The sequence below is a fragment of the Panthera leo genome, chromosome B2 (assembly GCF_018350215.1).
Source record: "Panthera leo isolate Ple1 chromosome B2, P.leo_Ple1_pat1.1, whole genome shotgun sequence".
Lineage (NCBI taxonomy): Eukaryota > Metazoa > Chordata > Mammalia > Carnivora > Felidae > Panthera > Panthera leo.
This window is the reverse complement of record NC_056683.1, coordinates 12,846,286-12,869,326: the sequence shown is the minus strand read 5'-3', so window position 1 is coordinate 12,869,326 and position 23,041 is coordinate 12,846,286. Positions and strand designations below refer to the sequence as shown.

General features: G+C 45.4%; 1 protein-coding gene across 1 annotated transcript; it reads left to right on the top strand.

Annotated features, from left to right (window-relative positions):
* Positions 1 to 2,135: 2,135 nt before the first annotated feature.
* On the top strand, positions 2,136 to 22,828 carry LOC122219542 (myosin regulatory light chain interacting protein). Its single transcript, XM_042937851.1, has 7 exons — positions 2,136 to 2,377; positions 3,502 to 3,692; positions 15,183 to 15,368; positions 17,105 to 17,302; positions 17,793 to 17,957; positions 18,895 to 19,315; positions 21,266 to 22,828. The coding sequence occupies exons 1-7, from the start codon at positions 2,291 to 2,293 to the stop codon at positions 21,353 to 21,355; spliced, it is 1,338 nt and encodes a 445-aa protein (XP_042793785.1). The 5' UTR covers positions 2,136 to 2,290; the 3' UTR covers positions 21,356 to 22,828.
* Positions 22,829 to 23,041: the final 213 nt, after the last annotated feature.

The window sequence follows — 23,041 nt, the reverse complement described above, 5'->3', positions numbered from 1 at the left end:
CATCACGACAAAAGTGCCCTTAATCCCCTTTATCTATTTCACCCATGCCCCCACCCACCTTCCTGATGATTTTTAATTTCAAAAACAATTGGAATCTTTATCAACCATCCATTGCAGGACATAAGCTGGGTTTGGATTAGATATATCCCTGCCAAAACCAAAAATATAAGTTATTTTTAAACTAGTTTCTCAACAAAACAAGTATTTGGCTTTGGTTTTTGCTTACTTGGGTTTTGTTTGTTTGTTGTTGTTGTTCTTATTTTATTTTTGTTTTTTTTTATTTTTTGTTGTTTTGTATCTTTGTTTTCGACCAATATTTTTCCCTTTCTATTCATTTCCGCACCTTGTCCGCATTGATTTTGTGAGCTTCCAAAATCTGTGCACTCGATTGCCTTTTGCTTAAGTGAGCCAACTTTTGGTTAGCTGGCTTTGGGTGAGCCAGCTAATTGCCCATAAATAAAACTATTACCCAATACACCTGGATCCCATCTTGGTCCTCACTCTTCTTCCTGTCCTAAAGTTGGTAGTGATTAAGCATACATGAGATAACAATGATCCAAATATTGTCTCTCTTATAAATTTCCCAGTCAGTAAACTGGAATTAAGGAAATGAGGAACAGGAGTTGACACAAGAGGAGAATATTTCAACAGCACAGTGTGGTGAAGTGTATTCATAAGACACAAAGAAAGCGGCGTCAGTGCACCTGTCTGCCTGCAGCACTGATAGGGGTACTGGGGGTAACCTTTGACTCCTTACAGGTTTACCCATAGTTGGTGGTAGTGAAAGACTGTGATAGGATCCTTCCCTGGAGCCTTCTGCTATGATGCCCTTCCTATTTCTTTAGCAATTAAGGCCACTGGGACAGAGATCATTGAGACTCAGGAAAAGAGGTAAGCACAGAAGCCATTGGCAGGCAATAACAGCTGACATTATAGATCTCCCTGCAAATACAGGGTCATTCAAATGCTCTCCTGGACATATCTCTTGCAGTTCTTCATAGCAATGCTGGGCAGGGGAGGGCAGAGCAGATATTGGGGTTTCTACTTTACTGTTGAAAACACTGAACTTCAGAGAGATGAAGTAGGTTTTTCAAGGGTCCAAGGCTGAAACCCCATCTTTTCATTTCTCCTATAAAGAAACCAAAGAGGTAGGCTAACTAATGTACCGGCAAAGAGGAACAAGTGAGTGAAGAGCTGTAGGCCTTAAATTGTTAATAGCTACTACTGAGGTTATACCACCTGTTCGGTTCTGAGATAAGTCCCTAACCTTCAAGATGGGGATAACATCTGGTTGCCTGAGAAAAGGGACTGGCAGCCCAGCAAGTGATCAATTAACGTTTAATGAATGAATAACACATGAGACAAGATGCGATACCCCGAGAGAGGGCCTTAGAGCCCTGTAAGGTGTCTTGATTGAGCACAACCAGTAAATAGAAGCCTCCAGGGAGGATTTATACAGAAGCACTAGATCAAGTTCCCTGGCTCATTGGTCCTCTGCAAAAACTTTTATGCTCAGGTTTTGTTTTTCCACGGACGAGGTCTAAAATGAGGAGCAGCCATTCCGCCTTCCAACAACCCACCGTGGCAAACCCCAGGGGAAGACGATTTGCTTTTGGCGTTGGGGTTGCTCGCTTTCCTTTTTATGTTCACCTCCCGAAATGCGTTCCGCGATCGACCCAAGGCTTCTGAAAAACAGCAGCAGCTCGGAGGCGTCGCGTCGCCGTACATTCCAGCCCGCAAAAGAGGCGCCCCCCGCTCCGCGCGCCGGGCGGCCGCCCGCTCCGAGCAGCGTCGCCCAGCGGGCAGAGGCGGCGGGTACGTCCCTTCCCGTCCCGGGGCCGCCCTCCTCCCGCAAGCCCTCGGCGTCCGCAAGCTGCCACCTCCCCAGGCGGCCCGGGGAAACTCGGCCGGCGCTGGCAGGTCGGGCCGCGGCCGAGCGGACGCCGCTATTGGCCGGCGGGGCGGCGGAGAAGGGGCGGGGCCGCCGTGATTGGCGGGAGCCCCAGCCGGAGGGGGCGGGGCCACTATATCAGAGGAGTCCCTGTAGCGCCGCAGGCAGTCGGGCTGCTGGAGTGCGGCGCCGCCGCGGAGACCGGGGCAGCCGGCGGGCGGGCGGGCTGGCGAGGGGGTGGCGGGGAGGGCGCGGGGGGCGCGGAGCACGGGTCTGCGGCGCTGCAGCCTCCCGAGGGCCAGCCTCGCCGAGCCCGGGGCTGGGTCTGAGCGGTGGCGAGGCGGCAGCCCCGCGCACACCAAAGAGGAGGCGGCTGTGGCGGCAGCGGCGGCCCCAGCCATGCTGTGCTATGTGACGAGGCCGGACGCGGTGCTGATGGAGGTGGAGGTGGAGGCGAAAGCCAACGGCGAGGACTGCCTCAACCAGGTGACGACGAGGGGCCAGGCGGGGGCCCCGGCCGGTCCCCCGAGGCGGAGGGGCCTCGCGGCGGCGCCGGGCTCCGGGGCTCGCCGCCTGCCAGGGGGCGGGCGGCGCTGCGGCGGCGGCCGGGGGGGGGCGGTTTGGGGGGGGTGAGCGCGCCCCAGGCGCCCGGCCCGCCCCCCGTTCCTCCCCGTGGCCGTGGGGCACGCGGTCCCCGCACGCTGGGAGCGCGTGGTGGGGGGGGGGAAGCTCCCACCCTGCCCCCCACCCCACTCCCAGTCCCGCACTTTCCCGGAAGAAGGCGGTCCAGCCCACCTGCCGCAGGTGTGTGCATGATGCCGCCTTTCGGGTCCCCGCGGGGCCTGGCAGCGCCACCCGAGTCCCCAGATGAGGTGGCTGCTGGCCGGCGCTGGTCCCTGGGGTTGCTTGGCAGACAAGCCCGGCCCTTGTCTCTTGCTGCTTCTGAAATGGACCGTTCACCTGCACCTGCCGGTTTGCGGGGCTCGAGAGGACCTTGGGTTTTTGGTCATCCACCCCTCCGTTGTCTTTAAAGCTCGTGTTTCCTAAGGAGTAAAGAAGAATGGTTCCAAACAGTGCATATGGGTATGACAGACAGCAAATTTGATCTCCAGTGGGACGCCATGCCCTGAAAACCCCCCAGACCTGAGATGTTTGGAAAACCTCTTTTAACAAGCTTCGCTGACACTTGTGGCGTGTTTCCTCGGCGTGTTTGTTTTTTTGGAGTCCAGATGGTTAAAATTGTCCAGATAATCTGCCAGATCAGCTGTGCAGATTGTGCTGGTGGAGGGAATTCCCGTGATGGGAATAAGAGGGAAAATACCCCGTAGATTCCTTTCCTCAGCCTTTCTGGAAGGCTGGTTTTAAGGACTCCTTTTTCTCTACTGCAATCGACCATCTCCTCGGTGTTAAGGAAGCACAAGCCTCACTAGTGGTGTAGCAACACTGGAAGCTTAGAACTTTGTTGTTACAGCTTTAAGGCAGGAATTGTAACACCTTCCTTGAACTTTGCAAAAAGTAGGCAGGGATCTTAGACCCAGATGGAGTCCTTGAGTTTTGCTTTGACTACATGGACTGTTTGCTCATCCATGCTGCATTCATTTTTGTTTTAGGTGTGCAGGCGGTTGGGAATTATAGAAGTTGATTATTTTGGACTGCAGTTTACGGGTAGCAAAGGTGAAAGTTTATGGCTAAATCTGAGAAATCGGATCTCCCAGCAGATGGATGGGCTAGCCCCTTACCGGCTCAAACTGAGAGTCAAGTTCTTCGTGGAACCTCATCTCATCTTACAGGAGCAGACTAGGTAAAGTGATGCTGAACTAAACCAATGTCAACCAGACCTTTGATTCCGCTGAGAAAGGGCCGTTGCACCTCCCCAGAGATGTTCACAGGCAAATTTGTTTGCTGCAGAGTGAGTTGGTTCATAACTGAGAAGTTTTGCACGGCACAGCCCTTTTGTCGAGGTGAACAGGGAGCCGCCTAGTTGGCCTGAGGTACATTTTCTAGCTCTTCCTGTGGTTTTTCTTGTCTTTATAAACAACAAGGGAGCAGGGTTGAAGTCTTACTAACACTCAGGATCAGTGCCACGGCACAGGAGGGAAAAAATTAGAAACGCAACTGACTTCCTGATAGCAGCATCTAATGCCCGATAGTAACCTCTGTCTCAGCAGTGTTAATACAGGTCATTGTAGAGTGTTCTAACAGAAAGCAGGAAACAGTTCCTCTTGGGTTACTTAAACTTAGTCAACTTCAGCCTAGTGTCAGATTACAATATGTAGCAAAGAGCTCTGTCCCACTTAATGCAGATTTCTTTTTTAACTTTTTACGTTTCTTGAAAACTTTGTAAGGTGTAGCCAATCTCCAGCCCACAAACATGTTTACATGTGATTGTTTAGACTGTTAAATTTATCTTCTAGAAAACCACCAGTAGTGGTAGGCGACTAGGGCATGCGGTTTCCTTTTTCCAACAGAAATGTTTTCTCTCCTGGACTGACTGTAATACTTCTCAAGGATGAGCCAGATTAGGAAAGTAGTGTTCAGTATTTATTGCTGAAATGCAAGAGACCTAAATCTTAGAGTGGCATGTAAACAAACAAACAAACAAACAACAACAACCAAAAAGAAAAAAAAAATGACTTTTAAACACAACAAACTCAGGATCTAAATTCTACTATTTTTCATAATCCTTTGGTTTGGAAAGTTGCCCTTACACATGAGAAATGGGAGTGTGACAATCTTGAGTAATGGTAAGTGAGCAAAACCCCTTAAGAGGTGTTAGCATGTGGTTTGTTTGTTTACTTAAGAACTGATAGAAACATCTTTTGAGGTACTATTTGAATTGGAAATCTCTCCTTGTTGCTGCACTTTCAAAGGTGAAGGAGATGTTCAATTTTTTTTTTTCTGAGACAAACTACTATATTGAATTCTCAGTGCTCCTGAAAATGTCTTGAAAAATATCCACATGATTGCATGTTTAAGGATGTCTTAGCTGTGTATATTAATCAGAATAAGTTGGTTTCGGGGGGGGGGGGGGTTGTCTGGTTTGGGGTGTTTGTCTAACTTAAAGCTGATTTGTGAAAGTTTCCACTGTGCCCTTCAGTGTGATAAATTGGACTAGAGTAAAAGGATACAGAAACACACGTATATATTATAACATATTGGAGTTTTCATTGTGTGGTTCTGTCATGATTTCGCAATAATTTCTGGGCCTCCAGAGGCAAATCCATTTTGATGATACAAATTCATTTTTTTTTTTTTTTTTACAAATTCATTTTTTTTTTTTTTTTTTTTTTTTTACAAATTCATTTTTTAAACCTGCAGAGGCTTAGAGGACCAAATACATCATTTAAGCAAAGGCTGCGGTCATAATAGTATGATACATTTATATTATGAATGGTTACAGACTTTAAAATTTGCCACTAGATGGTCTTTACCTGTGCTTTTTTGCAAGTGAGTTAATAACCATTATCAAGTCCATTTTATTTATGCAAGATATTCTGTGAATTAGAATTGAAATAAAATTTCCTGTTACACTGACTCAATTGACTTTAACTCCTGAGACTCATGCCTCATAGCACTCTGAGAAGGCACATACCTAGTTAGCCCAGGTAATTTTAATTGATCTTAGTTCCTTTTGAAATCTTATTGAAAAATCAGTGTGATCTAAGCATTTGACTTGCTTTTAAAATATTGGTGAATATTACTTGTTTTCAGGAGGTTTGCCCAAAATGCAGAATTTGAAGAAAATGCCTCCTCAAGTTTATACAGCATTCTGCTTTTAATAGCTAAAGCGATTTGTAATTAGCATTTGTGCCTTTTCATTAGGATGAGAAGTTGTCCTGGGTCCAAAAAAGTCACAATTAGCGTTGTTTTTATGTACATGATACGACAGAGCACAATTACTTATTTTCCCTAGCGTCATGTTAGCCAGATAAAGCTGGCTGGTGAACTTTTTGATGTTTAACAGTTCATTATAAAATATTTATGTAAAATGCCATGAAAATAAAATAGATCTGCGTGTGTTGTCCGTAAGCCCAGCTTTGCCAGTTCGGTTATGAGTGGTGATTTTTGTACCATCTCAAAGTCAAGTCATGAGGGTACGTTCAGTATACTGAAAAGTGTCTGGACAGTTTATTAAATGGGGCTGAAATATCCTGGCCAAATTGGCCTCTGTGGAGAATTAAAGCAATGTACTCACAGTAGAGCTGGTCTAAGTGGGGGCAGTGAATCTGTTAGTTTGCAAGAGGCTAGGGAGGCTGCTGGGGAATAGGCTGGAGGGCCTGTTTGTAACTGGAGACTGGGGGGGAGGGCGGCGGTGGAGGGGGGAGCCGAGGTGGGGGGCGGCAGAGGCCCTGCATTCTCAGTGCAGCCCAGCCCCCAACTACCAGGGTATACAGACTTCCAAGACTGAGTACCCCCCCACCCCACTTCATTTCTCTTAAAAGGCCAAGAAGAGCTTGTCTCTAAAATCCCCTCTAGCAGTAATTTTTTTTTCCTTTGCTTCTGCTTCCCCTCTATTTTCCTTCATGTTTCCCTAAGTATATTTTTCTGAAAACAAAAAACCCAAAACACCCAACTATATCACATGTCTGCTTAGATTGATACAGTTAATCTGGGCTCGGATTTGGCCTAATTTTAGATTCTTTACCCAGATTATTACGTTTGCCTTTGAATGAGGGTCTGGAAAGTAAACAGAGAGTCTTGTCCAGACTCAGCTGGCACATTTGAGAGACAGAGAGACAAGCAGGTATATCCAGCAGATGTTTGCCATGCTGTGGATTGAAACTAAAAGTGAAACTAATGTATTCTGGAAGTAGATCTGAAATAATAATGATCTTTGAAATTCTTGCCTTTCAAAGGCTCTCGGTTAGTCACAGCAATTCAGACCAGATTTTGTCAACGTTTTCACAGCCAGAGGTTAGAGAATTATATGCTTCGTCTTCAGAAATGGTGATCATACCATCCACGGCCAATAAAATCTGTTTCTCCGGAACTTTGCCGCATTTTAGCAGAGTTCTGTGGTCTTTGCACTCGGGCTTCGTTAAGACTCAACGACACCCGAATTCTCTCCCAGAAATCAGCCTCGATACAAGGGTTCCATGAGTCCTGAACTAACTGTTCAGGGAGATGCTGTAATGCTGAGCGTTGAGTCTCATCAAGATTTCAGTGATGCGAGCGAGGGGTGTTGAGTCTGACTTGTCCCTTGTTAAATCCTGCTGTCTCCCAGGCTCCACTCATTCATCACTCCTTTGAAAAGCATCCGCTGGGCCCTGCTCAGGAGACTGAAGTGTCCCAAGGCATCACGTAGCTTTCCTTTATAGCATCTAATGAGCGTATAATACTACTGTTTACCTATGTGACAATTTGTTTATTGTCAGCTACTCTAATAATTTAAATTCATGAAGCAGGGGACTGATCAACATCGTATCTCCAGAGTCTAGCAAGTGCCTGGTGCATAAACATTTGGTGAAACAATGAATTAAGAAATTAGAGATAAATAGAGATGGAGTTAACGGGCATGAATAATATAAGTTTTCTTAGTGAACTGATGTTCGCCAGTTTGCTTCTATGAACTGAAAAGTTTAAGACTATCTGAGAGACCTCTCACCATTAAAAAATGTATTGTAGGGATTATTCTCTGTTAAGGGTTTGCTCAGCGCTTGGCATTCTTTTGCTTCCTTCCTTCGGCCTCTCCACTTCACCCCAAGCCATTTGTTTCTTGTGGCTGTTAGTTCTCATCTAAAATAAACTACCACTTGCCTGGACCTTCTGTGAAGTTCAGATAGTTTTCAAGCTAGAGGCTCTCTTAAATCTAATTTTCAACCAATTTATAGGTTCTAAGTACTTCCTAAACCCAATTTTTCCCTTTCTCGCAACAAAAATCACTTAGATGTCAAGATCTAGAGAAGAGAGCACCGTTGAAATCCACAGAGCAAATGCCACATGCAACCATGGGCAGATTTGAGGTGGTAATCTTGAATGTGTTCCAGCCAAATCATACGGATCTTAGCCAGGGCCTGCAATGATGTTTGAGATCTTTCAACACATTGTCACTGTTGGTAAAGGTTGCTTAACATAATTTACCTTTTAGGATTCACGATGGGTAGGATGTCACAACAATATTTATCTGCTATAAAGGCGTCACTGTGTTTTACATATCGACTCTGTGCCTAAGAGTAGAATGGCACATTCCCTTTGTTTTTTTTTTTTTAAATGACCAAACTCAAAATAGGCCCCAGGAAAGTAAGACAAACTTGTATATTGTTTCCAGAAAGAATTGATTAGATTTCTGAATTCTAATTTATCTATTAACTCTTTCTTTTTGCTCAGAGTGTAGGCTGTTTGCATTATTGTCTGTTTATTTTAGCCACAGATCTCCCATCTGGGCACATTCAGTATCTTCATCAATGTCTCGTACTTGTATATTTGTATGAAGGATCCAAAGAACATTATTGATTTTTCATGCAACACAAGTGAACTTTTAATTTTAAATATGTAGTTTTAAATAAAACTTGACTCTTTAGATGGCACATAGGGTCAGACTCCAGGGGCACCAGGCACACTTATTCTCTGAGTCCTGCCCCCACTGTAGCCTGCCTCCAGACCCCTCCTCATTCTAGAATGGCACTCACCACAATCTAGACCCTTGGGAGAGATTGTAGCTAACACTTTTAAACGACAGGATTGCTGGATTTTTGCTTGCCTGGGTCAGGTATCTGTTGTGAGCAAGTAATCCTGTTTTTTCCAAGTGCTTCTGGTGTGGGTTGTCATTGCTTTTGATGTTGGGGATTTCCCTTACCCCCCACTCCTGTATCTTTTAAATGCTTTGGAACCTTAGGAAGAGCGAATTTGTCCATGGTTCCCATTTTGCATTTTGGGCTTTGAGAAGGATTCCCTTAAGCTGAATAGAGACTTGACTTGGTCATTACTTGGCCATGACTCTTTCTCAGTTGCAAGCCTTCCATGGAGTGGAGGAGATCTGATAGTTCATTTGAGGTGTAAGAAGCTATTCATTTGAATTCCTAACCTGACCCTGAGGATTTTCACTAGTGTTATTTCCTCAACCTCTTACGAAAATTTCCAAACATGCAGGTAAGTTGAAGATTTTTGCAGTGAACACCAATACCCCCATCTAGGTTCTACTGTTAACCACTTAATCAGTTTAATATACTTGCTTTATCACACGTTTATTTCTGATGCTTTTCAAAATAAGTTGTGGATACATACACTTCCCCCTAAATACTTCAGTATGCATATCATTAAGTAGAGCTCCATATTTGTCTACAGTTCTTTTTTTTTTTTCTTTTGATAAAATATTTACATATGATGAAATGCACGAATCCTAATTATACCGTTTGATGAGTTTTAACAAACAGATGTGTCTGTTTAAACAAAATCCTTATTAAGATGTAGACTATTACCGGCACTCCAGAAAGTTCCCTCAGGCCCATCTGCAGTCAGTCCTCGCCCCCCGCCTTCCCTCCCGCCCCTCCACAAACAGGGTTTGTTTTTCCGGCATAGATCTACTTCACACACATGGAATCACGCAGCGTCTGGCTTCTTTTGTTCATTATGTATTTTTTAGAGATTCATCATACTGATATATATCGATGGCTTGTTCATTGCTAGATAGTATTTCGCCCTACGAATCTACTTCTGTTTGTTGACCCGTCCTTCTATTGATGAATAGCTGTTTTCCAGCTATTGTGAGTAAAGCTGCTGTGAACATTGCAAGTACAATCTTTTGTAGACCTGTATCTTCATTTCTCTTGAGTAAATCTAAGAATGGAAAAGCTGGATCACAGAGGAGGTGGTTGTTTAGTTTTGTTTTTAACTTTTTTTTAATGTTGATTTTTGAGAGAGAGAGAGTGAGTGCAAGAGTGTGAGTGAGGGAGGAGCAGAGAGAGAGGGAGACACAGAATCCAAAGCAGACTCTAGTCTCTGAGCTGTTAGCACAGAGTCCGACGCAGGGCTCAAACCCATGAACCATGAGATCATGACCTGAGCTGAAGTCAGACGCTTCACCGACTGAGCCACCCAGGTGCCCTGGATTTGTCTCTCTTGATCAGTAACGTTAAACACTTTTGTCATGTGCTTATTGACCTTTCCTACATCTTCTTTTGTGAAGTATCTATTCAGGTCATTTACCCATTTTTACCGCGTTGTTACCTTTGCTTTCGAGCCATACCTATTCTTTATATATACCACTTCTTGGTCAGAGATACGTCTTGTAAATGTATTTTCTCCTGGGGCTTGCCTGTTTTCTTAATGCCTTTTGATGAGTAGAAATGTCTGATGTTGGTCAAGTCTAACGTATCAGTTTTTCTCCCTTAGGATTCTTGCTGTGTCCTGAGAAACCTTGGCCTACCTTCCTCCCCCCAAGTCATGGAGCTATTCTCCAATGTGTCCTAAAAGTGTTACGGTTTTAACTTTTACGTTTAGGCCTACAGGCCATCGGGAACTGCTTTTTGTTTCGGTGGAATTTAAGATCCAAAACAAAAACATGTATAGTAATTTTTTCTTATTTGATAGTTTTTTTTAGGTTTTTATCCAGTAATCTCTACACCCAGTATAGGGTTCGGATTCATGATCCCAAGATCAAGAGTCACACGCTCTACCAACTGAGCCAGCCCGGTGTCCCCTTTTTTTATTCGATAGTTTTTAAATGTGATTTGGCAGTTAGTTTGGTTTAAAACAAACTGATGTGGTTAAATGGCTCATTGGACTGAGGCAGACACACTCCGGGATGATCTCAGAGGGGGTCTAACTGGGTGGGGAACACACCAGCCATCACCAACGGATGGGATGGCCAGGTTCAGTGAGTCAGGTCTCGGGAAGAAATGCTGTTCATAGATTCTTAGCCATTTGAAAGATGTTTTAGGTTAGTTACTTAAATGCGGAGTCTAACAGTGAATGTGGATATAGTTGATTTACATTTGTGTCACAAGAAAGTTCTTCAAAATGATGTCACTGGGAAGATACTGGAGGGCAGTGATTGGGCATAACTGCCTATGGTGGACAGGTCAGTGACTCCCGTTGGTTTGCAGAAGGTTCTGCTTTGATTATCAGATGATTTCTTTATGAGACAAATCAGCGTTCAGGGGACAGTTCTCTGCTTACGGTCGTTAAAAGATAAATGACCTAACTGTATTCCTTAAAACTATGGAAAGGAATTAATTTTTAAAGTAGAGGAAATTTGAGGTACTCTGAAACAAATGTATTAAGGATATGTGACTGTTTTTTTTTTTTTTTTTTTTTTTTTTAACGAGACTGGGGCGTTTCCGTCATACTCTGTTTGTTTTCAAATCTTCCATAAGGCTACAACACGTGGGAGTTCATTTCTACCCATGATGCAAAGTTAGCCAGAATGTTTCACTTTGGGCCTCCAACCAATCCACTCATCGACAGGATCCACTCTCTTAGTAACTGAGTAAAACCTTGAAGAACCAGGCAGCCAGAAGAATAGAAAATGCAGTTTGAGCCTATGTCTGCAGGACATATTCACAGACATTTACTTAAGACTAAGAAGTAAGTTTTTTCCCAAAGGCTTTCTGTTTGTGATTCTAGCACGTAGCCTCAAGTGAATTAGATAGGTCTACCGCTTTTGATCTTTAGATAAAAAAATTTAAAAAAATTCACTGCAGGCAAGACCTCTTTGTCCACATCTGCTTGTTTTGATATTATCAGTAACCTTTCACCCACTCTACAAAAAAAAAAAAGGAATGGGGAAGAATCCATGAACCAGACAGTTACAGAGCAGATGGTTCAAGAGAAAATGATTGGGAAAAAAATACTTGTTTAAAACTCACCCCAGGGGCCCCTGGGTGGCTCAGTCGGTTAAGCGTCCGACTTCAGCTCAGGTCATGATCTCACAGTTCATGAGATTTAGCCCCGCGTCGGGCTCTGTGCTGATGGCTCAGAGCCTGGATCCTGCTTCGGATTCTGTGTCTCCCTCTCTCTGTCTGCCCCCCGCCCCATGGTGTCTGTGTCTCTCAAAAATAAGTAAACATTTAAAAAAAAATCACCCCACTAACTGTTGAGCCATCCCTGGATTCCTTATCGGAATGTCTCCAAGCTCTGTCATCTTCCCTGTTAGAAAGAGCACATTAAATAGAGTCTGCTGATGGCTCACCACAGCTGGTGACCTTTGCTGTCACTGCTCCATGGTGCCGTTCTCCTGGAGAACATAAAAATTTGTCACCCAAAAACCAGTTTGTGTCTGGAGTTAACTGTGATAGGGATATGCACCTTCACACGAAAAAGCTGTAAGTTCCATCTATAAAAGGACCTATCAGATATGTTCATACTGTAACCCCAGGGTAGGGCTTGGCACAGAGGCAATGAATGACAAATATTTGTTGACTCAAAACGAAAAGGTTGTTTTATAGCCATGAAATTGGCAAAATGCAGGAAGAACCGTATCGGGAGAGTTGACGTAAATAGTAAAGGGGAGGATTCTTCCACTCACAGGGTATCGATTGCATTTCGGCCTAGAATGCGGAGTACGTACAAAAGGCCGGTTGTTCTCCTCCGTTTAAAAAATTCTGACCCACAGGCCTAGAAAAGATTGGCGTTCGGTCTCACCCTGCTGACCACCTGTTAATACTCTGTTACTGCTTTTTTGCCTGATTTCGGCAGCTGCCTCTCCAGAAGCGGGTGTGAACAGTGCCGAAAAAGAAATCGGATAGATTTGGCAAGTCTTCTGTTGCAGGCTACACACAACTCTTGCATAACGCAGAAGACTAGTCTCTAGGTTGATCGTGGGGCAATACGTGAAAAGACCTTTCCACACGAGCAGAGATCAGATTTAGAAGACTTGTTTTTTGGATTCCCCCTTAAAATCCTACAGCACACCATTTCTTCTTTAAGCACACGTTCAGATTTGTGTCTCCTACAAACACAGCCCCAGCGAAGAGAGACAGATCCGTTCACCAAGATGAAGTTTACCAAATGGTCATCTAAAAAAGGCTTTCGAAGGCCAAAGCCGCATCGTGACGCCGACATCCCGTGGGGAATGCCCGCCCTCCGCTGCTCAGATAGCTGTTTCAGAACGAGTTATTTTCGTGCTTATTTCTTTGCCCCAGTAGGGACCCCCTCCTCAGTTTAGCAGCGTGTCAGAAATACTTTAAAGACTAACAGATGTTTGGGTTAATAAAAACCATGCTTCTCTCCTTTCAGTGCTGTTATGCGTTCTTACCGTGATTTCTTCATCGGGGCTCTCGATAAAGACAACCCTGCAGTATTTGGCAGAGTGTGATCATTTTAAATATTTCTTTATCGTTCTAGAACACGCAAAACATTGAATTCAAACATCTCTTCAAGGAAGATTAACGGCTCTTGCCTGCCTGACATTGTGAGACTGTCCGTAGAGCCCCTCCTTGTGTGTCTCAGCCCCTCTTCCCTTGGCTTTTCTTTCACTGCTCATGTTGTTCCCTCCACCGGGGACGTCAGACGTAAGACGAGAGTATAAATAAAAGCATAAAAGCAGTGTTAAGGATACCCAGCTCAAGCGGGAAGCTGGGCTTACGAGCCCTATTCAGAGCAGTGTTAGAGCTTTACTGCTGGTCGTAATTCGGTTGTTAGTGGAAGGAATATTGTGGCATTTAAGCAAGTTTGAGAGGCTATAACAAGTCATCAAAGGAAGGTTATACCTGTACGTTTGCCAGAGACCAATTTTATAATCTAGACTGGCCTGTCTGTGGCAGTTTGGATACTCCGTTGAGAATCTTGGCGGAGCTGGATTGGCAGGCAACCTACGTGGAGTTTCCTAGGAGTTTCTAAGTCTGACGTGCCTCATAGTGAACGGAGCGTAGTATCATATGCGACTGGGGCAGGCACACAAGGACTGCAACTTAGGTAGGGAAAGAAACTGACCACAGGCCATGTGCAGTTTTACATCCATTCGTAGAGCTCTGTGGTGCCAGGGACACTTAAGACATCCACTTACGTGCAGCTAACTGTGGTAGAAAATCAGAATATGTCAAATACTGTAAGAGAGGAATAAACAGCTTGCGGATGATGTGGACAGAAAGGTATCTAAATGAGGGGACAAAAAGAATACCCCGCAGGACACAGGGAACAGCCAAGACGAGAGTCGTGGAGACATGAGCGTGCTCGGTCTTTCCAGGAAGAGGAATTGTCCCTTTCCCAGGGCACAGTGGCTGGAGGGAATGGCGGATTGTGTGGCTGGACATCGGGGGCCACACCCACAGAAGCTGGGGTACACGCCAACAGCACGCTTCCTCGGCAAACAGTCGGGATCCCTCGAAGGATTTTTTATTTATTTATTTTAATGTTTATTTTTGAGAGAGACGGCACGAGCAGGGGAGGGGCAGAGAGAGGGGGAGACACAGAATCCGAAGCAGGCTCCGGGCTCTGAGCCGTCGGCACAGAGCCCGACGCGGGGCTGGAACTCACGAACCGTGAGATCGTGACCTGAGCCGAAGTGGGGCGCTTAACCCAGGCACCCCTCTCTCGAAGGATTTTGAGCGGAGAGATGGCAAGCTTATCCCCGAAGCAAGTAGCCTGGAAGGTAGATTAGCAGAGTCGAGAGAGATCAGCTTTGGGGAGATTGTAAATTCTCTGACGGTTGAGAGCCCCAGGTAGGACATCTGAGGTAAAAATGGGAAGAGTGTAACTGGATTTAAGGAGTTTTCAGAGACAGAAAGTAGATGGGAATAAAATGAAGAATCAAAAGCGGGTCTTGGGGTAAAATACCAAACGAGTCTCTGGTTTTCGCTGGGAGAAAAAGTGGGTTTGGGAAGGAAAGCAGTGAGTTGGGTTTTGAACCGTGAAATTAGGATACTGAACATCCAAGTGGAGACGTCTGTAAGCAGTCGGACATCCGAATAGGATGCTTACAGTGGTTGGGGCAAAGCCTAGAGATTTGGGGGTCATTTGAATAAAGGTGAGGATCTAAGATACCAAGTCCATGTCAAGATCAGGTTTAAGTGAACAGCATTTCTTTAAAAAAAAAATGAAATGCGGAAACCTCTGTGAGATTATTTTGTATGTGCTGACTTGAATATTCCTGAGCTTGTCTCAGATTTGTTTTGTCTGAGTTACGCTTTTTATTCCAGAGAGACGAAAGTCCTTAGGTTTATTTTGCCTTCATACTAAAAACAAAAAAAAAAAAAAAGTTTTTTAGTGGTGAGCGTTTTCAGGGTGGCTTTTTAAGTGACTGTGTGTTCCTTACCGAAAAGGGATTGTGAGATTGCACATCAAGCTAGTCCCCCGGTTGAGCTTGACATCAGGCTAGTCCCCAGGGTAACCTCATTGTCACATTGCTTTGCAGGCATATCTTTTTCTTGCATATCAAGGAGACCCTCCTGGCCGGCCACCTCCAGTGTTCCCCGGAGCAGGCAGTGGAACTCAGCGCCCTCCTGGCCCAAACCAAGTTCGGAGACTATAATCAGAACACTGCCAAGTACAGCTACGAGGAGCTCTGTGCAAAGGAACTCTCCAGTGCCACCTTGAACAGGTGAGGCTGCTGCGGAGGTGACTGTTTACATTCATAGATCTAGTGAATTTATACATATTTCCCAAAGAATATGAATCTACAGTATGTATACAGATATTTGGTAAGGTTAAGACTAGGCCGTTTTCCAGTTTAGCTAAGTTGTGTTCTAAAGAGTCTCAGCCTTCCCTCTGAGAGATTTACAGGCACAAAACAGTCCACCTAAATCTATGCCCTTATATAAAATGCTATGGAACGGGAATTTTTTAAATCTCTGAACTCTTAAGAATGCAAATCTCTGGGTGGCTCAGTCGGTTAAGTGGCCGACTTCTGCTCAGGTCATGATCTCACGGTTCGTGGGTTCGAGCCCCAAGTTGGGCTTTTTGCTGACAGCTCAGAGCCTGGAGCCTGCTTCCCATTCTGTGTCTCCCTCTCTCTCTGCCCCTCCCCCGCTTCTGCTCTTGTCTCTCTCTCAAAAATAAACATTAAAAAAAAATCTAAAAATGCAGGTCTCTTCAAAAGTCTGTCATGTCTGTTAGTATTTTCTTCATCCCAGCAAAGACTAAACAAAGAGGCCAAAATAGGTGTTATCTTAGTTATCTGTTCTTGGGGGACACGTTACCCCAAAACTTAGTGGCTTAATAACTATATATCACACTCCTGTGGGTCAGGAATCTGGCCATGGCTTGACTGGGTTCTCTGGATCGAGACCTTTCACGAGGCTGCAGGCAGGCTGTTGGTAGAGTTCAGTGTCATCTGAAGGCTCAGCCGAAGGAGGGGCCCCCTTCCACGTTGATTCTTGTGGCGTGTTGGCAGGGCCTTATTCCCTCTCCGCATGGGCCTCTCGAAGGGGCTGTTTCATAACGAGGTAGCTGGCTCCCCCCAGGACCAGCAGTCCAAGTCAGAGCAAGAGAGAACACCCAAGACAGAGGTCAGTGTCTTTTTAGAACTTAATCTCAGAAGTGACATCCTACCACTTCTGCCATATTCTGTTCATTAGAAGCAAGTTATGAATCCAGCCAGTGATCAATACAACAGGCACTCAGCACTCAGGTGAAGGGATTCGCACAAGAGTGTGAATACCAGGAGGTGGGAATCTTCAAGGACTGTGTTGGAGGCTGCCTGCCGCGGTAGACAGAATAAATCCTGCCGATGATCTAATCAACCCCTTAGAATGCTATATATATATTTTTTTAATGTTTGTTTATTTTTGAGGTGGGTGGGGAGAATGAGTGGGGGAGGGACAGAGAGAAAGAAGGAGACACAGAATTAGAAGCAGGTTCCAGGCTCTGAGCCATCAGCACAGAGCCCACTGCAGGGCTTGAACTCACAAACCACGAGATCATGACCTGAACCAAAGCTGGACACTTAACTGACCCGACTGTGCCACCCAGACGCCCCTATAATGCTATATTATAATGAAACTTACAAAGTAGACCCTTGCACGAAAAGTACCTACATACAAAACGTCTCATGTATGTTTTTAGAGATTTTCCATAATTCTTCCAATTCACCCCTATCCGGCCTCTCCACTTGCTTTTTTACTAAAATGTCTAATAGTTGAGATCTGGAGCAGTGTCTTAGAAGTATATTATTACAAATTTGCTAAACAAATGAAATGTCATTGCTATATCACTTTAAGTGTTACACATAAATGGCAGTGTCTGTATGATTCACTAGGGAAAATGATACAGATTTCCTCTCTAAGGACCACATGCGTTAATCTGTCCACGCCTCTCTGCCCTTTTGGCATCCTGCAGCATTGTGGCAAAGCATAAGGAGCTGGAGGGGACCAGCCAGGCTTCTGCCGAATACCAGGTGTTACAAATCGTGTCCACGATGGAAAACTATGGCATAGAGTGGCATTCCGTGAGGGACAGTGAAGGGCAGAAACTCCTCATCGGGGTTGGACCTGAAGGAATCTCCATTTGCAAAGACGACTTTTGCCCAATTAATAGGTAACGTACCTACGTCTTCCATTTTGTTTCAGCCCCGAATGTGCATATATCCCTTTGTAGCTCTGATTATTAAAATAGATAAAACTGGAAAGGGATTTGCTAGACAATTAGTTATCCTTTGGGGATGAAATGTTTCATTTTGGGTATGTATATTAATTTGAGTCAGGCCTCGATAACCATTGAATTACTCTTTAAACTACAAACTCAAGTGTATTGATGTGGCAGAGTTAATATTTTTTAAGTACGTTCACTGCTGTAAAACTCTCGTTTCCACCTACACACGCGTGCACACGCGCATCACTCCCAACACTTCTCTCCACAACTGGTTTCCAACGCGCCTCTATGACTAGGGAGCCAAGTGCTTACTAGGAGTCCTAGAGCGATCTGATTCTACTGCGGGGTCCTGAGCACAGGAGAGTCCTACGAAAGGGCACACACCCTGACGGGCCTCTCCTTCCGGGCTTGCTCACCTTCTCGTCCCGTGTTTCAGGATTGCTTACCCGGTGGTCCAGATGGCCACCCAGTCGGGGAAGAACGTGTACTTGACCGTCACCAAGGAGTCCGGAAACAGCGTCGTGCTCTTGTTCAAGATGATCAGCACCAGGGCCGCCAGCGGGCTCTACCGAGCGATAACGGAGACGCACGCTTTCTACAGGCACGTAGCGCTCTGTCCCCACAGCCCGAGCATCTGTCTGCAGCTCTAAGTTTTCAGGTGCCACCAAGGGGCCTACGCTTTCTGGTATCGCTGTGTCCACGAATCTTGTTCAGAATTCAAGAAATCCACTGCTCTTGAACATTTTGTTCGTTCTATTCTGCGTGGTGGTGGGGGCCTTCTCAACGTGGTGCTGCTTTTACCACAGAACGTGGTGGGAGTGAGCTGCACAGACCCCTTCCCCCCGCTTCTCTTGCCTTCTTTCTTCACGGCAGCTCCTCTCCCGGGAGCTCTGAGTGGTTGGACCCGTCCCACAACGGCTTTAACGCATCCCCACAGGATGACCTAACCGTCCTTGTGGGGAGCCGATATCCCGATTCCTCACTCCGTAGTACAAGGATTTTTTTTTTTTTTTTTTTTTTTTTTTTTTACTGACAGTAGCAATACCCTCGTTTCAGAAGGTGCTTTAAGGTAGACTTGTGATTTGACCCAAATATTTGAGAAATTGAAGCTAAGAAATTTAATTGCCATCTTAACCTTTTTTTATGTTAAGGTAGACACACAAATCTTGGAGCAGAATGGAAAATTTGTAGAAATTTTTAACATAAAAGCCAGGACTTGAAAGAAGAAAATGTCCTTTTTTCCTCACCACAAGCTGTTTTTGACGACTGCTTGTGTCCCCGGAGGTGAGGGCGCGCGCTCCCTGTTTCTGCGTTTATGACTCCTTCGTCAAGGTCCTTTGGGGACACTGGAGAAACCTGGAGGTAGAATCATGAAAATGTTTAGCACAGATACCACTGGAAGAATTTACTTGCAGGCATGCACACAAGAATATAAATGTCTGCTGCCACAGAATATTCTCATTCACGGCAGCATTTGAAGGTCTGAGTCACAGAAGTGCCTGGGCTTGTAGGTATTGATGTGCCGCGTCTCCCTGCAGGTGTGACACGGTGACCAGCGCCGTCATGATGCAGTACAGCCGAGACCTGAAGGGCCACTTAGCGTCTCTGTTTCTGAATGAGAATATCAACCTCGGCAAGAAGTACGTCTTCGATATCAAAAGAACATCTAAGGAGGTGTACGACCACGCCAGGAGAGCCCTGTACAATGCCGGCGTCGTGGACCTCGTTTCGAGAAGCGACCCCAGCCCTCCGAACTCCCCACTCAAGTCCTCGGACAGCGGCCTGAACTGCACCAGCTGTGAGGGCCTCAGCTGCCAGCAGACCAGGGCGCTCCAGGAGAAGCTGCGGAAGCTGAAGGAGGCCATGCTGTGCATGGTGTGCTGCGAGGAGGAGATCAACTCCGCCTTCTGCCCCTGCGGCCACACTGTGTGCTGTGAGGGCTGCGCCGCCCAGCTGCAGGTGATGGTTGCTCGGCGGCCCTCCCCTGGCGGGAGGGCTCTCTCCCCACTGTGACCGGGGTTCCTGAGCACCTGCTGTGTGCCAGGTGCAAGCCGGAGGGCCCCGCCACGCCCGGCTAGGGTCCCCGCATTCGGGGACCTCAGAGGTGTTGCTATAAGGGGACATTTTGGATCGCCATAGTATTTGCCACAGTGTAACTACTGTAAACCGTAGGCTTTTTTCAGGTTCTGGGAATGAGGCTCAGATTCACAGGGCAGCGTGTCTTAGTGGGGTGACCGGGGGCTAGAACCCAGGCCTCCCGAGCACTGGTTCAGGATTTGCAGCTTCCATTTGTGTCTCTTCCCACTTCCCAACGCTTAGGATGGTTTTTGTTTTGTTTCGTTTTTTAAGTTTGTTTATTTATTCTTATGTTTTTAATTAAAAAAAATTTTTTTAACTTCATTTATTTGTTTTGAGAGAGGGAGAGTTGAGGAGGGGGGGAGAGAGGGAGAGAGAGAATCCCAAGCGGGCTCTGTGCTGTCAGCACAGGGCCCAACACAGGGCTCCAACCCACAAACTGTGAGATCATGACCTGAGCCGAAATCCAGAGTCAGAAGCTTAACCGACTGGGCCACCCAGCCTCCTCAGGAGGATGGTCTTTATTATTTACGTAAAATACTTGAAAAAGAATACTTAAGAGGTTTTAGTCATAGCTACCTTCTAGTTATCCATGGGTGGATTGTTTGCTCTGTGATTATCTGTGATTAATTTTCTTTGATGGCTCCATATGCCTCTAGGGGGCATCTTGGATTGGCCTTTAGTAAGTCAAACTAATTTTAATATCAGTACAAAAAATAAAAGTCATGTATGTTTTCCTTTCTTGCACCTTACATTTCCTCTTACAATTATTTTTTCTGTTCATTTTCATTTCTAAGAACTGTTTGCTTAATGTCAGTGTGGTTTTATTTAAAAGAAGCCCTCAATACATTTAAAAATTTTTAAAAAGTAGGAGGGGAGGCGCCTGGGTGGCTCAGTCAGTTAAGTGTCTGACTTCATCTCAGGTCACGATTTCACAGTGCACGGGTTCAAGCCCCGCGTCGGGCTCTGTGCTGACAGCTCGGAGCCTGGAGCCTGCTTCGGATTCTGTGTCTCCCTCTCTCTCTGCCCCTCCCCGACTCATGCTCTGTCTCCCTCTCAAAAATAAATAAAACATTTAAAAAAATAAATTAAAAAAAAAAGCCCTAAATATCCAGTCCTTCAAAAGCTGCTAATTTCAGAACTATTTTTAGGGTCCTATAATGAGCCATCAGGATGCCTTTGTCTTTCTGAAGAGTAGATCGTTCTACTACAAGGAGTTATTTCTCCAGCAGCGTCACAGATTTGCCTTTTTCCACCTACTTGGTCTGATCCCCATGCCTAAGGCTCCCCTGTGGTGTGGGGGGGGGGGGGGGGCGGGAGGTAGGGGGGAAAGGTGGGGGAGGGACAGCGCTTGCTGAGAAGCCAGCCGGGGATGTGGCGCTGTGACCTGTGACTTAGAGCAGAGCCATGTTCACTGGCCACATGGCATTCACGACCCAGTGATGCTGGTCTGAGTCGGCCAGCTGCCCAGACTCCGGAAGGGTCTCAGATTTCCTGCCTCACTGCCAGAAGGGGTTACAATTGGCCCCTGGAGGGACCACAGCCTTCTTGCACGGCAATAGTTCTTCAGCAGCCACTCGTTGTGCCTGGTTTAGCGCGTGACTGCAAACCTAACTAATTGCCTGCACTTCATACTTTTCCCCAATATTCTGAGCCCCTTGTAAGGTATAGAATTTCAAGCCCGTTAGAAAACAAAGATCTCTACCGGTGGAGAGCTAGAAATAATTGTGACCACCACTTACTAGCAAACGGAACAGAGTAGGCGCCACACGTGAAACTGAAGACACATCCTTGAAGGTGTCCTAACAAATACTGTTGGCTTCTCTTTTCCAGTCCTGTCCGGTCTGCAGGTCGCGGGTGGAACACGTGCAACACGTCTACCTACCGACCCACACCAGTCTCCTCAACCTCACCGTGATCTGACGTGTCGTGCACTTAACTGGACAAGCCACGTTTCCGTGAACTGCACTATTACTTAAACTAAAAAACGATCGTGGAGAAAATAAGTACTCTGACACCCATCTGCCATGCAGTGTTTAAAAAAGAAAAAAAAAAAAAGGAAGAATCAACAGAATATTCCTCCCCATCAAAACAAACCATGCGTAGAATCCGCACCTGCAGTGGTGGGGACCAGGAAGGGTTCTGGGACACAGACATGTTCCTTGGGCTCATTCTTCTTATGATCAAGTAAAGGAATAAGTCAAATCTTTGATGTCAGTTAAGTGGCAGCATAGCCAAAAAGTTGGGTACCCTTTAGGAAAGGATATTGTTAAGTCTCCTTAATGTATCCCAAGGTAAGTTTCCTACTTGCAGCAAATTTTGTAAGAATTCGTTTTAAGAATTTACTTGGTTCTTTTTGTACGGTCATGGAGCTCTGAACATTTTAATAGGAAATTTTTCTTAAAGAAACCGTCATTTTAATGTCATTTCTGTTTTTATAACTTGGTCAAGAATGATTGGAAGGCAAACAGACGCAAAGATCAATTCTGCGACTTGTAAAAGGTTGATCACCAGGTTGCCCGATGTAAACCGGTCTGGCTGGTGGAAAACCGGTCACTCAGTGTGCACGGCTTCCTCTTCCCTCCCCGTCTCCTCACCCCCACGTCTTGCGATTTATAAGACACTACCGGTCTGGTAAGAAGATTTCTGTGGAGCAGTCCTCACTCCTTGGGCTCTTGAGTTGGTGGAGTAGATTATTTAAGTTGAAGAGGGAACCCACGTTCCTCGGAAAGCCAAGTGTTGCTCGCGGAGATGAAGCTTCCCGGTGTACAAACCGGGGGGTTCTCCACTTCTCCCCAAAACTCCAGCTTCATCCGGTGGGGTCGCTTTTGCTTGAGCCATCGAGCCTTTACAGCCTTATCATAGGTATCTTAGAGATTGTATGCTTTTTGTTTTTGTTTTTGTTTTTTTTTTTTTTGTAAGTGCTTACGTATTAACGTTCAGTTGTCCCCTCCCTACGTCTCAGAGGGGTTTGGAGCTTCTTCGTTTCTTTGTTCTTAATCAAGTTATCCACTCCCACTTGGGCATTTTGGACGCTGGTCAGCTTGTGGGTTTTCTAGGACGTCGGGACACCTAGATGACCTTATTGGGTGCAATACTAGCTAAGTTAAAGCTAGGAACCTACACTGTCACTTTACTGAGATTTCCGAGTATACTTTTCATATTGCCTTAATGTAGCAGTAATGTGTTTATGCATTTGTTTCTTTGCACAGACATTTTGTCAAATATTAAAACTCTACTTTTTTATGGCACATATTAGCATATAAGCCTTTATTCCAAGAGGTATTTATTTTTTCACTTGTAAAAAAAAAAATAATGTTTCCACATAAAGAACTCTGTTATATCCTCAAGGACTTCTGTCTTTTGTATTCAGGATAATAAAGACTTTAAAGCAAACATGGCTGTTGGAGTCATCACAGTTTTTGTCATTGAAGCCAGTTGTCTTCACTAAAAAAAAAAGCATTGGTGACATCCCACTTTATTGTGGTCATATATGGAAAACTTGAAAACGTTGGGGGTATTGGCTCTAATCGAGAACATTCATCCACTTATTCACTCCTCTGCTTTCTGGTCTAGGATTGAAATGTAGGCGAAAACGGAGTAATCTAT